Source organism: Ammospiza nelsoni, chromosome 8 (genome assembly GCF_027579445.1).
Source record: "Ammospiza nelsoni isolate bAmmNel1 chromosome 8, bAmmNel1.pri, whole genome shotgun sequence".
NCBI lineage: Eukaryota > Metazoa > Chordata > Aves > Passeriformes > Passerellidae > Ammospiza > Ammospiza nelsoni.
In genome coordinates this window covers 608,289-624,786 of record NC_080640.1, presented here as the reverse complement: position 1 = coordinate 624,786, position 16,498 = coordinate 608,289, and the positions used below count along the sequence as shown (strand labels likewise).

At 57.2% G+C, this 16,498-nt stretch overlaps 1 protein-coding gene across 1 annotated transcript in view; it reads right to left on the bottom strand.

The window, feature by feature from the left end:
• Positions 1-15,944, bottom strand: part of STK32C (serine/threonine kinase 32C) — a 69,237-nt gene extending 53,293 nt beyond the window's left edge. Inside the window, exon 1 of the mRNA XM_059477496.1 lies at positions 15,864-15,944. Coding sequence (XP_059333479.1) covers positions 15,864-15,918 — 55 coding nt within the window. The 5' untranslated portion in view covers positions 15,919-15,944. The remainder of the gene's footprint in view (positions 1-15,863) is intronic.
• Between the last annotated feature and the right edge of the window lie 554 nt (positions 15,945-16,498).

The following is a 16,498-nucleotide window of genomic DNA, read 5'->3' as shown; positions in this document are numbered from 1 at the left end:
ATTAAAGCTCTCTGTAATTTGACAAGAACCTCTAGAAATATTTCCCCCTAGATTATCTCTTTGAGAGGTTTTCTGACAGGACGCAATTGATGGACTGGCCTTCCCTGGGAGTGGGGGAGCTCACAGAGCCCTGTTTGGGAGCCTCAGGATAAGGGTTGGGGGATCTGAAACACAGTCAGAGGTCTCTTACACCCTCCTGGATAACCCTGGAGTCCCAAAGTACCTTTTCAGAAAGAATTTCAAACCCTTGCCTTGATCTGGCCTCGTCCCTGTCAATGGCTCCATGGAGCTGCTGCCAGAGAGCGTTTGAAGTTCCTGTTTTTAATTAATAATGTCAAATGTGTGCTGCACATTTCAATGGGGTTTGAGAGACGTGCTCATTGTAAATGATTCCTTGTTAACTAATTATGAAATGCAAAGTCATTGCCAATTTGCCATTGCCAGACAATGCTACAGCTGCTTTCACACGACACAATAGGCTCAGGCTTTAAGACAGATTCCTCAAAGGCAGCAAGTGATGAGCAGGAAAATCGGGCCCTTTTCATGATGGCATTGAGGATCCCCACTGTTCTGAACAGAGAACTTACTCAGAGCTGAAATGTTGTATTCCTGCTATGATACCTGAAGCTGCTGCCTCAAATCATTGAAGACACAGACGCGGCTTTCTCTCTTTTCTTACATTTCTGTTTCCTATCTCCCTCAGCACTGTGGGTGCCACCTGTGCCCAGCCCTGCCCGTTGCTGGCACGCAGCACAGGTACCCAGGGTCCCCCAGCACTGTGGGTGCCACCTGTGCCCAGCCCTGCCCGTTGCTGGCACACAGCACAGGTACCAGGGTGCAGGTGCTGGGAGCTGCCCCAGCTGACTGACACCAGTGTCAGAGCTGAGGCTGCAGGCTCACTCTGTGTCTTTAATACCCATATCTCACGGCAGCAGAACATCTTTGTTTACGCCTAGCACACCACATGACATGCGGCAGTATATGAGGAAGGAGTGTAATTAAATCTCTACTCTAATCGTCAAAACAAACAAGCAACGTCTATTTTGCTCATTTGCCGATAGACATCTGCGGTGGCAATGGAAGGTGCAGGTGTTGGGGTGGACGTGGCTGACAGGAGGGGGCAGAGGCTGGTGGGATGGGTGACCAGGGGTGCTGGGCACTGGGAGCAGCTCAGCGCCTCGGGCACATCCCGAGCTCCATGGGGCATGGCAGGGCCGAGGGGCACAGCCAGGGGTGCCACACAGACAGGGTACCGAGATCAGCCCAGTGAGCACCCTGTGCCCCCACCGTCCCTCAGAGCTCTCCTCTCAACTGCCTCTTAATTAACTGCCAGTAATTAGTGTCACCCAGCAGCCGCAGCAGAGTGCCTCTCAAAGGCCTCTCGCTGCCCTCCAAACACAGAGTGCATTAATCAGGAGTGATCTCAGCCAGGCCGTGGGGTCTGTGTGGCACCAAACCCACCTCCCTGGTGCTGGCCACGCTGTGCCAGGGCAGCCCTGGGCTCCAGAGGGGGACCAGTGCAGGATTTGTGTGTGTGTGTGTGTCCCTCCTGGGGCACACTGATCCCCTAACGCCACCCAAGGCTTCTCCTTCACCCAGGGGACACACAGAGGTTTGGGATGCAGGGGCAGCCACGGCCCTGCACTGGGTGTCAGAGGGACCAACAGAGGGGACGAGCTTCAAACCACGTGAAGTGATCAGGCTAAAAGCAGCAGAAGCTCCAACAGCAGGACCAGTTTCCCATTCCCTCTGCCTCTTCCCAGCTCATGTCCCAGCACACCAGCTGCAGGGGTGCCTACCAGGGCACCCACAGGCTCCTGTGACAATGTGGGGGCACAGCACAGCCTGGGCTCCCAGCCCACAGCAGCAGGGGCTCCCTGCACAGGAATGGTCACTTCCACTCACCAGGCAGACTGGCATCTGTGACACCTGGACACCCATGTGCCCCAGAGAGGGCTGTGTGACCCACAGGGACACTCTGTCACCACATCTGTGACACCTGGACACCCACGGGCCTGAGAGAGGGCTCTGTGACCCACAGGGACACTCAGCACCAAGGGCAAACCAACAAGAGCATCCCTGCTGGGCTGGGCTGGGCACACCTGGGCAAACCCTCTGTGCCAGAGCCAATAAAACAACCAAGAGTTCACCTGCAGGCAGAGGTGTGCCACATCCTGATGGACCAACTTCAGTACCACATCTGATGGACCAAACACCCCCTGGCAGCACCTGCAGAAGGGATTGAGGTATGTAGGGCACGGATCTGACAGCACTGCACAGCTCCACTCGAGCCCAACACCAACACCGACAGTACAGACCTACTTTGCAGCAAGCCTTGTGCTGCATTTGCATCGTGGTGAGACACAAAGGACTTGCAAGCAGTGGGGCTTCACTGAAAGGTTTAAAAACACTCCTGGGGGATGGAGCTCCCACTGGGGTCACGCATGGGAAACCCGATCTGTCTGCCAGAACAGCCCCAGTCACTCCTCACACACATCCTGAGAGAACACCAGTGTGGGACACACGGGGGCACAGAAAGGGAACCTGTGCGGACAGGAACATCCATGGTGCATCCCCATCCTAAAGAGAGAATCACTTCTGCAAGTGTGCCTGTAACTGTGGCACCACAGCCATGCCCCGTGCTCGGTGCTCATTCCTGGCTCAGACACAGGTGTGACCTCTCCCCAGCAGTGACAGGGCTGTGCCTGGTGTGACTGTGGCACCACAGCCATGCCCCGTGCTCAGTGCTCATTCCTGCCTCAGGCACAGGTGTGACCTCTCCCCAGCAGTGACAGGGCTGTGCCTGGTGTGACTGTGGCACCACAGCCATGCCCCGTGCTCGGTGCTCATTCCTGCCTCAGACACAGGTGTGACCTCTCTCCAGCAGTGACAGGGCTGTGCCTGGGGCAGAGGGGAGGCTCTCTGCTCAGACACACCCACAGCTCCAGGCAGAACGATGCCAGCTTTGGGCTGGGCTGGCTCCAGAATCTCACCTGAGCAGGGGAGGCACACAAAGTGAAGGAGGGCTGTGTCTGCTCAGGCACAACGAGAGCAAAGGGGCTGTGCACAGAGGGCAGAGCTGTGCTGGAGCTCCTTTAGGGACTGCCCAGCGTGTCCCAGTGCCAGGCTGGGGTGGCACAGGGGACCCTGCCCTCACCCCGACCAGCCCTTCCCGCTGCCATGGCAATACAGAGAATAACGAGCCATCCCAGAGATGCACCAGTTGCTAACAGAAATCCAATGCCCTTTTTCATGCTGTAACCTCATCCCACCCTCCTGCAACCGCACAACTGCGTCCTGCAGAGAGAGGAGAGGGGAAAACAACAGGGCTTTGTACTGAAAGACCAGGAAACAGCTCACAGACACTCAAAGCACACAGACCATGGCTAACTTCAGTACTTGAGAAGGCTCTGCGACTGTACTTGGAAGACTTAAAATGTTAATTAATAGAAGAAACAGCAATATTAATAATTAAGAACACTTTTCCAAGAAAGAGCCACATTAAATCAGTCACCACAAGTAACTGAAGCCCTCAGACCTGGCAGGTTTCTTCTGTGCACCCAAGGAGAGCCACAAAAGCTGCTCAGGGCAGAGAGGAGAAGGAGCCACCCACATCTTGCTTAACTTTATGTTCTAGGCAGCAGCAAACAGCAAGGGATTGTGACAAACCTGCTGGGCTCACAGCAATGACCACTGTGTGATGGATCACACACAAGCATTTTTAACTGAGAACTTAAAAACTGCTGAAAACAAGACAGAATTCAGCATTCCTTTTTTTAAAAAATCACACAACAGGGTTTAAGAGGTCTGAGACAAACACAGCTCATTTGGGGAACAACCTACCCCATTCTCTTTGATATCACATATTCCATCATTGATTTTATGTCTCCTGATCATCACTGCTCTTCCCAAATCTTTATCCAGAAGCACTGCAGTTTCCTGCCATATGTAACAGTCCCAGGACAACGACTCTTTGTAACATAGAGAGCCTAAGAATATTTTCTACAATCAGCTGCTTCTGGTTTTCCATCAAAAGAGGCTTTTACTACTTGCCACACCAGCAAATTCATTGTGGGTCATGAAAGACAGTCCTGTTCCTCCTGCTGGGGCTGGTGACAGCTGCCAGAGCACTGGGGAAATACACCAAAAACTCAAACTGTGCTCCAGCCATGCTGCATTTGAGCTGCAAGAGATGCAACAGCAGAGACATTTCATTGGGAAATGCCATTTCCTTGTTTCCCACCACTGCTGCACACACTGCACTGAAGGATGGTCTCTGCTGCAGCATTTCACACTGCTGGAGCCCCAGAAAGCAAATCAAAAAGAACAGAAAAAAAAAAACCCTGAAAAAGAGCTGACCTGGCAGCAGGGCTCATGTCTTGGTAACTGGATGGATCAGCACCATGAAAATACATGAAAATACATGAAAATACAGTGATGTCTGCTTTGGGGCTGTGGTTTTCAACATGGGCACGTTGGTGGCTGCACACCCTCCACCAGCAGCTCCTCCATGGCTTGGAAAGGGGCTCAGGAACTGGCACTGCCCAGGGAGGGTTGGAGTGCCCATCCCTGCAGGTGTCCCCTGGAGGTGGCACTGAGTGCCTGGGCTGGGGACAGGGTGGGCATGGGCACAGCTGGGGCTCCACGGGCTGGCAGGGCTTTCCCAGCCCCAGGGCTCTGGGATTCAGCGTGGAACACCTGTTCCCAAAGGCACAGTCCCTGCTGAGCCCTGGGAACGGTGTGCACTGAGTGTGTGTACTGGAGCTAATTCAGACATCCCAGCTGAGGCCGCTTCCCCACGGCAGCCTTGTCAACACAGCGATGATGGCTCGAAAACAAACTCTGGATTTCCCTCTCGAGAGCAGCCGCTGTGGGGTGTGCACTCCAGGGTGCTATTTCGGGCTCATGGTCCTATCTTTGTCCCAGAGGCTCGTGAGCAGCAGACATGCTCCCAAAATACCTCTGGCTGGGACAGGGATGCGCTGCTCACAGAGCTGCTGCAGAGCAGCTGAGGGGCTGGGGAATGCTGCTGCTCTGCCCTGGCCCTCCCGCCTGCCACAAACCCACCTGGGGCTCCATGGGACCCCAGGGCAGCCTGGGCACCAGCAGCAGCTCCAGGAGCTGCAGGGCCGAGGCTGGAGAGCACCAACACTGAGGCAGCACCAACAGCCAGGCAGCACCAGCACCAGGCAGCACCAGCACCGGGCAGCACCAGCACCGGGCAGCACCAGCACCGGGCAGCACCAGCACCAGGCAGCACCAGCACCGGGCAGCACCAGCACCAGGCAGCACCAGCACCAGGCAGCACCAGCACCGGGCAGCACCAGCACCGGGCAGCACCAGCACCGGGCAGCACCAGCACCAGGCAGCACCAACACCGGGCAGCACCAACAGCCAGGCAGCACCAACACCGGGCAGCACCAACACTGAGGCAGCACCAACAGCCAGGCAGCACCAACACCGGGCAGCACCAACACTGAGGCAGCACCAACACCGGGCAGCACCAACAGCCAGGCAGCACCAACAGCCAGGCAGCACCAACACCGGGCAGCACCAACAGCCAGGCAGCACCAACACCGGGCAGCACCAACACTGAGGCAGCACCAACACTGAGGCAGCACCAGCACCGGGCAGCACCAACACCGGGCAGCACCAACAGCCAGGCAGCACCAGCACCAGGCAGCACCAGCACCAGGCAGCACCAGCACCGGGCAGCACCAACACCGGGCAGCACCAACACCGGGCAGCACCAGCACCAGGCAGCACCAACAGCCAGGCAGCACCAACACTGGGCAGCACCAACAGCCAGGCAGCACCAACACTGAGGCAGCACCAACAAACACCCAGGCATCACCAACATCCAGGCAGCACCAACACTGAGGCAGCACCAAATAACACCCAGGCAGCACCAACACCAGGCAGCACCAACATCCAGGCAGCACCAGCACCAGGCAGCACCAACACTGAGGCAGCACCAACACCGGGCAGCACCAACAAACACCCAGGCAGCACCAACACCGGGCAGCACCAACACCCAGGCAGCACCAACACCGGGCAGCACCAACACCAGGCAGCACCAACACTGAGGCAGCACCAACACTGAGGCAGCACCAACATCCAGGCAGCACCAACACTGAGGCAGCACCAACACCGGGCAGCACCAACAAACACCCAGGCAGCACCAACAGGGCTTTGGTGACTCTGGCACCACCACTGTCCCCACATGCAGGTCTGTCCTCTGACACTCACTGAGCTGGGCAGGCATTTCCCACAGCTCTGGCCATGGAAGAGGCTCTTTTCAGCAAAGAAGGAAAATTAGGAGCAGGACAGTGTGAAAGAGAGGCTATCACAGCCATGTGCTGGCAGTGACAGTAAATGTGGGGAGGAAAAAAGCACCACAGGAGAGTGTGAGTACCTGAAGATATTTTGCTGGAGCCCAGGTGGGAGCAGTGATCCCCTTTGGAGCTCCTTGTCCAACAACAAGCCTGATCTTCCTTCTGGAGGTGTCAGAACAGATTCACTCCATGGGCAGCCCCCACCCGAGCTCACAGGGACTGGGCTGGCCCGCCTGCACCTGCAGGATGGGTCACAACCACCCAGCATTCATTTCAGCTCCACCAGAAGAGAGCGGACCCAAATTCACAGCAGATGTCAAACAGAATTATTCACCAAGTCCAAATCCTCTGGGGAAAGCAGACATCCTACTCCTGTGATGGAATTCTCTGGAGCACAGTGATGTGCTCTGGCTCTGGAGAGAGGGAACATCTCCTGTCAGGGATCACCCACGGGGGGGAGCCAGGGCTGGCAGCAGCACGGGGAGCAGGGGCATGGACCCTCCATGGGCTGGGCACCACCTGCTCACCCTGCACAGCTCCTGGGGCCCTGGCACTGCCCTGCTCACCCTGCACTGCTGGCCCTGGCACTGCCCTGCTCACCCTGCACAGCTCCTGAGGCCCTGGCACAGCCCTGCTCACCCTGCACAGCACCTGGAGCCTTGGCACTGCCCTGCTCACCCTGCACAGCCCCTCAGGCCCCTGGCACTGCCCTGCTCACCCTGCACTGCTGGCCTTGGCACAGCCCTGCTCACCCTGCACAGCTCCTGGAGCCCTGGCACAGCCCTGCTCACCCTGCACAGCCCCTCAGGCCCCTGGCACAGCCCTGCTCACCCTGCACAGCTCCTGAGGCTGTGCTGCCCAGCACAGATGGGGCTGTGCCAGCTCAGCATCCCAGCACTGAGCACTGGGCACCAGGGCACCCATCCTGCCCAGTGCCACCCTCCCTGGGACACCATGGAGCAAACCCCAGGGACTGACCCCGGGCAGCCCCAGCAAGGGAGCAGCAGCAGGGCTGGCAATGGAAAAACCCCACAGAGCACAGAGCAGGAGGAGCAGAGGGGCCTCTGGAGAGCAGAGGGGGAGGCAGGGGTGCCCTCGGAGATGCCAAGCTCAGAGCATGGAAAAATCCAAACCAAGGCCAGAAGAAGCACTAGCTGAAATGATTTCCCAAGTAGTGCTGAGGGGCAACACAGACTGAACTGTTTGTTGATGTTACTCAGCCTTTTGAGAAACAGAGGCAATTTGTTCTAGTTAAAAGAAACCTGCTATTTTTTTTAAAAATCCACAGATTGATCTTTACATCAGAAAGCTGTGTAGCGAAACACACAACAGGCTGGAAGTATTCATTAATCAATCCCTGAGTTTGCCTCGCTGCAGCTGTGCTTGTTTGGACACCTGCTTGCGATGCTCCTGCTGTGGCATTTCACATCTCACAAGGAATAAAACCCATGGAGCAGAGCAGCAGCCCCTGGCCCTGCACTCATCCACACTGCACCGGGGCGGCCACAGAGCTCCTGGGCTGGCCCTGGCAGAGGGAGCCCAGCAAAGCCCCAGGCTGGCACCTCCTGCCCCTGTCCCATGGCACAGCCTGCACCCACCCCAGCTCCCCCAAGCCTTGGTGCTGTTACAGGAGCAGCACTCTGGGGAGCTCAGAGCTCTGTGCTGGGCGCACAGCCCCATGCATCACCCCAGCTCCCCCAAACCTTGGTGCTGTTACAGGAGCAGCAGGGCACAGCAGGAACCCCAGCGTGTCCCAGCCAGGCCCAGAGGCACCCCAGGCTGTGGCCAGCCCACCCCAGCAGGGCTGACACGGAGGCTCCACACACAGCCAGCACTGCCAGGAGAGGGGATTGCTCCCTCCTGTGCCCAAGGTCCTGCCAAGCCTCTTCTGTGCTGGAAGGGCCACTAATCCATGCTGGTTCAAAGTTCTGAGCAAACCTAGAATCAGGCTTGAATGTGAAATCATGGGGCCTGTTTGCATGGGCATGAATTATTCATGTGCTTACCATATGCAGCATTGAGCCTTTAGAGTGCAAATTATTGGGGACCAAGCTTTGGCCCTATTTTCTGTGAAGCATAAAGCACGTTCTCCAACAGTGCAAACAATCCAAACATAATGTGTATCATTTTCTGTGTTCCCTGCTGGCTGGTCTTGCCTGCCAGTTCCCATTAAGACTGGAACCAGTGCACAAAAAGCCAAGGGGCAGTGTGTGGCTCTCCCGTGGACCCTGACACTTGTTTCACAGGGCAGTCTAATGTGCCACATCTCCCACACTGGAGGTGGCCTGTATCCCATGTCCTATACCCCATATCCCATATCCCACATCCTATGTCCCATATACTATATCCCATATCCTACATCATACATCCCATATCCCACATCCCATATCCTATATCCCACATCATACATCCCACATCCCACATCCTCCTGACAGCGAAACCCTGAGCGTGTGGGTGAAGTGGTGCCCATGCAGCAGCAGGGCCCAGAGCAGATTCCCCCTCAGCCAGAAATGTTTCTCCTGATGCTCACGGAGAGCAGGAGCCTGAGCTTCAGCCTCAGCCTGCCCAGCCCACCTTCCTAACCTTTGTCAGACACAGAATTAAGAGTACAGGAATTCTGCAAGGAACCAGCGTGTGCCTTCTGCCCCACCTACACACCAATGCTGCTCTCTGCTGCCTCAGCTCTTGGGTTCCCAAACACTCCAACAGGTTATTCTCAATCTAAGTTTCTTCCCCAGTTTCTACCAAGTTTCCCTGTTCCTTGGGGTTTTTTCCCGGCCCGGATATCTGAAATACTCATATGATGGCCTTTTGTTGCCACCAGGGATCCCTCTGAAATCCCAGGACACAAATCCCACCCCAGTATTTTAAGCAGGGATGGGAACTTTTGTGAGTTGTGCGTTTTCTCTTTCAGGGGTTAGGAGGGGGTTATGGTCAGGATAATAGTGGAAAGGAGAAAGAATTCCTTTTTCCTGGGCAAAGGCAGCTGAGGCAGGAATGGAGACCCCAAGTGACACAGCAGAACCTGCGATGCCCCCACAGCCCCACTCCTGCCCTCCCCACTCTGCTCAGAGCCACTCTGGGGCTTCCTCAGGGCTCCAGTGCACGCATCATCCATGGAAACACAAAATACCACTGGTACCTTGGGACAGCTCAGCTGCAGCCAAGTGCCGGTTTGGACAACAAGGAACCTCTGTGCTTTGCAGGTCACCCTGCAAGTCACTCAGGCATCGCCAGCCTCAGGAGCCCCCCAGCTCTCTGCTGGAGCCATAGAACCAAGCAAAGGTATTTTCTGCACTAATAGATGACATTGATCAGCTTCCAGAAACATCAGCAAAGCTATAAAGACATTACATTGCAGTTTAATTTCATTTAATTTAATTACACAGCAGGGCTAACCATGGGCCTGTAAGGATTCATGGGCACAGGCAAACCAGCAAGGCACATAACTCTGAACATCATTCAGTGCCTGCACGTCCTCAGCTCTGCCAGGTACTGGGGGAGCCCTGAGCAGCACCTGAGATGTAAATGAAGCCATCAGCACTGGCACGCTGTCACACTGTCACACCTCATTGCCTGGCACTGCTCAGACACGGCTGTTCCCACATTCCCAAGCACTTCTAATTCTCCACAACTGTCACCGAGAGCAATTTAATTCCTGGAGAACGGTGGCAGAGGGAAAGAGGACACTGACAGGTCTCTTCTCTTGTGCAGAGAAGCTGAGCCGCTCCCAGGCTGGCCCGACACCAGCTCAGGAGAGAAGCACCAGCCAGCACGGATCCCCTTGCTGGCACATACCTGTGCAGGGGCTGGCACACACCCCTGTGCAGGTGCTGGTACAGAGGGGTGTGCCAGCACCTGCACAGCGCAGTGCCAGCCCTGCTGGGAAGGTCACCACGCCAGCCCTGGGGACATGGGGGAAGGAGGGCACATCCCCAGCCACGTGCTCCTGCATGTTATTCACAAACCACAGGAAAGCCATTCCAAGCTGGTCATGAGGACCATTGCCTCCACAGAATACAACAAGTATTAATCTGATTTAATATTTCACTCAAATGGTACTTCCAGTGACTTTTCCTTGATTGTCCTTGTCCCTCCCTATGCATCAAGTGTCCTTCAAACTGCTGGTGTGTTTGTTCCTTTTTTGTTACTCCAGCTCCATGCGAACAGTCTCGGCTGCCCTGAGGACTCATTTCACCCTGATCTCCTCTCCTCAGATCTCCACAGACACACGAGCCCCTCGAGAATGGCTTTTCTTGAGACTCGAGCCAGCCCTGCTGTGAGGACAGCACAGCCATTAAACAGCTCAGAGCCAGTCACCCCATACTGCCCACGGCACCCCACACCTCCATGGCTTGAAAGTGCCGAATTCCCAGGATTAACCTATTTCTGCATTAATGACACACGGCAAAGCTTCACGCCTAGGAAGGTTCCAGTGCTTGTCAGGAACGAGGGGCAGTGGCTCTGCTGGGCACAGAGAGCCCAGAGGGAGCCAGTCCCTGGGCACAGCATCCCCGAGCCGGGCGCAGCCGGAGCAAAGCCCTGCTGAGGATGCTGAACACAGCTCGGCTGGCACCTCCTTGCCATCCCACTCCCTCCTCCCCCCGCCTGCTTACTTAGCTACCACTTTGATAACACAGAAAGGCTTTTTTCCCTTGTGTTTAAATATCAGGGAAGGCATCTGTGCTCCCAGCCCACAGCCATCAAAGTCAGGCCATGGGAAAAGCTCTCCCTGCAGTCAGAGCAGGGAACACTCCAGTCAGTGGTGTGCAGAGCATGGACATTAACACATCTGCATCCGACCCCAAATAAGTAGTATTTGGGATTTTACAACTGCCTTACTGGGCACTGGACCATAGATTTCCAATAAAAGGACAACATTTCCTGCCCAGGGCTCGCAAGCCCTGCCCAGCTGAGGTGACAGCCGGGTTCTGTGAGGAGCAGCCGGGGCAGGAGGAGCATGGCTGGCACCAGCAGCAGCAGGGACGATGCTCAGGGCACCAGGGCACACAGCCAGGCCATGCTGGCTGCCCCAAGACCAGCACTGATCACCTCAGAAGAGAGATAGACAACACTTCTCCTGATCCCTGGATCCATCTCCCAGGTCCCTCTCCCAGGACAGCAGGATGTCCCCAGACCTATCACAAGCACATGGCACCCAGGGACACTGCACCTGACCCAGGCCAGCCCTGAGCACACACTTCCCACAGTCAGGCTGCTCCACTGCGAGAGCTCCAGCCATGAGCTATAGAACTGGGAACGCATTTCAAAGTTGATTTTGATGCAAGTAGGATAAACACAGGCGCCTGCACTCGACCCCCTTACAAAACACCATCTGCATTCTGGTAGAGTCAAACAAGGGATGGGGGGAAAGCGACTGAGACAAAAACTAATAATGATGAAAGTCACTGGGTCGCACCATTAAAACCTTGAGCATCAGCAGAAAAAGCTAATTCAGCATCAGGACACGGACAGGAACCCTGGACCAGTGGCCTCGTGTCAGCGAGGGGAGGCACAGCACAGCACAAAGCAGCAGATGGCTTCACAGATTCTCATGTATATTTACACACAGTTTTTTTAGTAAACCACTTTGATTCAGGAAAAACCACATCCAAAATGCAGTCTTGAAATTCCTCTTCAGACACAATTGCAAAGAGAGATAAATCTTGCTGTGGTTTCCCCCCTCTCTCAAGTAACACAACTGTGGGCAATGCTAATAGCACTAAGTGTGCCCTGTATTTTCTCCTGCTCAGCCCTGGTGCCCGAGTCCAACAACTCTGCTAAGCATTTTCCAGATATCTGGGTTGAAACATTCCCATTGGCTTCACAATTACGGGTTTTCCTCACCTGGCATAAAAAATAAATTTAAAAGAAAAAAACAGTATTTTTTCTTCTAAAAAGGAGGGAGATGTCAATAAAGCTTGCCTGGCTGTTTCCCAGAACAACAGCATAATTCCTGCCCAAATGACAAAGAAGCCTCATGACTTCTGTGCCTCCTCTCACTCTCCAGCTCCTGCCAGGAGGGCACAGCTGGGGAGAACAGGGACAGGAGCAGAGGGAACGGCCTCAGGCGGGGCCAGGGCAGCTCAGGGCGGGCACAGCAGGAATTTCCCCATGGAAAGGGGGCTCAGGCACTGCCCAGGGAGGGTTGCAGTGCCCATCCCTGCAGGTGGCACCTGGAGCTGGCACTCAGGGCTGGGGACAGGGTGGGGATCCCTTGGTGGCCACAGCTGGGACTCAATGATCCTGGAGGCTTTTTCCAACCCAAATGATTCTGTGATTCTGTGAGACACCCCAGTGCCCCGTGCCCTGCACAGAGAGATGTGTCTCAGCCAGCAAACAAGCACTGCCCACCCTTCCCTTGGGCTGGAGAACAAACCCACTCCTCGAGGGAGGAGTTGTTAAAAATCCTTACAGGTATGAATAACAAAGCCTGAAAAGTCCCTGCAGACAAGGGTGTGTTTTTCCTGATGGAAAACAGCCCATGGTGGTAACGCAGAACCCACAAGCCCACTACGATTCACTGCAGCTCACCGAGCCCTCCTCACTCCAGCACACCCCAGCTCCGAGGGCTCCACCCTGCAGCCCTCCTGTTTTTTTGCCTTATTTTCCTCCACCCTGCAGCCCTTCTGTTCTCTTGCCTTGTTTTCTTCTTCCCATCCCTTTCCCCTTACTTCGTTTTTCCTCCTCCCCCTCCATTCATTAGCTTTCTGTGTTCATGAACAGGGTACAATACACCTCGCCAGAACTGAGCTCTCACAAAGGCATCCCTGGGCAGCATCTCCAGCTGGACAGGCTGCAGCTCCCTCCCAGCTGATGGACGTGCAGCTTGCCAGCTTTCTGTGGGACTGGAACCAGCTGGAGAGCGGCTCCCAGAGCCAGAGGAACCCATCTCCCCATGCCAGGGCTGCCTGGGAGCACACACAAACACACAGGCTCTGCCTCTCACAGTCAGCCTTCCTGCTAGTGAACCCCGGTTGTGAAATGCCAGAATCTCTGGCAGGCTGTGAGCAAGCAGGAAGAGCACGGTGGGCACGCTGCAGCGGGCAGGGCACCCCAAGGGGTCAGACAGGTGTGCCCAACACACAGCAGCGGGCACACCTGGCCTCACCTGGCACCCCAAGGGGTCAGACAGGTGTGCCCAACACAGAGCACTGGGCACACCTGGCCTCACCTGGCACCACGGCCACGGGAAGGCTCCTGAACAGGGGGATGGGGACAGCACAGCAGCCAGGAAGGGAAGCAAGGAGGGAGCAGCAGAGCTGGCCCTTGGGCACGGATCCCCAGAGCCCAGCTCTGCGCTGCCTGGCCCTGGATGGACCAGGAGCCAGCCCCACACAGCGGCTGAACCAGCCCAGCCTCCATCTCTGCCACAGAACAAGCCCAGCCAGCACTGACAGAAAAGATGCTGGAAAAGTGGGGAGGGTTGAGAGAAGGTCCTTAGGACATACTCTGGAATACCAAGTGTACCCTTGGAGCCAGGCTTGGAGAGCTCAGCCCACACACCCCACCAAGGACAGCAGCAGCCGTGGCCTGCCAGGGACAGGGTGTGACACATGAGCTCCTGCACTGCTCCAGAGGAGACCTGGGGCTGCACGGGGGCAGGCTGAGGAGAAATGGCCATTCCTAACAGGAGGAACAGCAGAGAACCCTCTGGAGGCAGATGTTCCACACCAGAGAGAGCACACACATCCCTGCCCACCCCAGGCTGAGGAGAAATGGCCATTCCTGACAGAGGGGGACAGCAGAGAACCCTCTGGAGGCGGGTGTTCCACGCACATCCCTGCCCACCCCAGGACACCCCCGTGCTGCCCCAGCCACAGCGCTGTGAGAGGAGCCAGTGACTCAGTGAAGCCCCAGACCAGTCCCCAGGCAGTCAGGGACAAAGACTGTAAGGTCTGCAGTGATTTGGAGTGTGATCTTAGTGCTGGTTGTGTTACTAGTGACTACAATAAACGTTAACCTTCTATTTACATACACCCTGACAAACTAACAGGGATTATCTGCTGGATTTCAGCAGTCAGGCTCATCCTTGTGCAGAGATCCAGCACAAGGAACCACGTACGGGCAAAACTGGACATACCAAACGGTCTTTTCCTTTTTATATTTTTAACTGATTTCTCATAATATTGTTGTCACTAGTAACTCTTCCACATTATGCCACACACAAAGCCAAGTATCAACTGGCTTCTTTATCTAAGGAAGTTATTGGGATGTCTCAGGAGATCACCATAGCAACCGTGCCATGACAGTAAATATGAGTTCACTGGAACAACACTATAATTGCTCTGAGCACATTCTAACAAGGAATTATGGAAAAGCAGGAGACATCAAGGAAGCAATGTGCCAATAACTGGGACACAGCAAAAGCGCTGATTGAAGGTACCTGGAGAGGTGCTCCCAGGCTCCTGCCAGCAGCCATTCAGCTGCAGAGCTCCCTCACCCTGGCTGGCTGCACACAGGCTCAGGGCAGAATTAAAAGCTTCTCAGAAAGAAATTTTGTTTTCAGAATGTAATTGCAGCGAAGCCTCCGATTTGAGTGTCTTTACTCGGCTTGCTCAGTGTGAATTGCTAATAAAAACGTGTTGGAGAAATCAACCAGCTCTTGTGCCAGGAAAAGTTTGCCTGATTTAACCCATCAGCTGCCAGAGCAGCACAGACAGGTGTGGTCCCCTCACCGAGGGCAATCCCAGCAGACCCCGACCCTCACATCGCTGCACTCAGACCCAGACCAGCACATCGAACCCCAGGTTTATCCAGCGCACAATTCCAGCACCCCCACACACACAGGGATTTGTGTGTGCGCTCGGTTGGTGCCACAGGGCCAGCCAGCATCCAGGAGTGCCCCGGTACCGGCACCCGTCCGCTGGCCCGATGGCTCTCCCGACTCTTCCCCCACCCGCAGTCAAAGTTTCCTTCCTTTGCTCCTCTGAAATTGCACCCTGCACCCGAAATTTCGAATGCAACGGTGTTACCTCACGGCGTATTCCTAACCCCCCCAGTCTGTGTTTTGGGGAAAGCCCCAGAGCCGCTTTCTGCACTGGCAGCCGTGCTCGGCGCTGATGCCGGCGGCACTTGGCCATCCAAGCGGGGCTGTCCGTGCACAGACCGAAACTTCGCTACTGAGCCGTCCCCTCGCCCCCTTCCCAGCCCCCCGTGGGGTGTCCGTGGGCAGGGTCCCGCGTCCTGCGGGGAGGCAACGCCCGGCCGGACCCCGCACCCGGGCACGGCCCCGGCCGCCCGCTGCGCCGGGGGCACCGCCGGGGGACCCCAGGGCCGGGCGGGGCACCCCGGGACGGGCACCGCGGGACAGGGCACCCCGGGACAGGGCACCCCCGGACAGGGCACCCCGGGCTGGGAACCGGGGCACCGCAGCAACGGCGCCGCCGGGGCAGGGCAGGGCAGAGTGCCCCGGAGCAGGGCATCCCGGGCAGGGCAGGGCAGGGCAGGGCAAGGCAGGGCAGGGCAGAGCATCCCGGGCAGGGCAGGGCAGGGCGGGCACCCCGGAGCATCGCGGTCCGCACTCACCGTCCTCTCGCTCGTCGAAGACGGGTCTCTTGGAGGAGGAGGCGCTCGCTCCCATCCTCTTCTTCCACTTGCTCCAGGGAAACATCGGGGCAGGCGGCTGGCATGCCCTGCGGCCTCTCCCCGCCGGCCCGGCGGCTCCCGCGGCCGGCCCCGCCGCCGCCCTCAGCCGCCCCGCGCCCCGGCGCCGCCCGCCCGCATGGCAGCGCCCGGCGCCGCCGCCTCCCGCCCGCTGCCCGCGGCGGCCACAGCGCGGCGGGGCGGGGACACGGCGGCGGCAGCGGAGCGGGGCCGGCGGAGGCGGGCGGGGCCCAGCGGGGCGGGCCGAGCGGAGCGGGGCCGGGGGCCGGGGGCGGGCCGGGGGATGCGGGCAGTGAGGCGGAGCGGGGCGGGGAAGAGCGGGGCCGGGGATGCGGGCAGTGAGGTGGAGAGGGACCGGGAGCGGGAGCCAGGGGCGGGCCGGTGGGATGCGGGCGGGGCGGGGTGAGCGGAGCGGGGCCGGGCAGAGCGAATGGAACGGGGGATGCGGGCAGCGGAGTGGAGCAGAGCGGGGCCGGGGCCCGGGGGCGGGACCGGGACGGGCCGGGATGCTCCTCCCGGCCCCGCCCGCATCCCCCGGGGGCGGGGCCGGGCTGGGC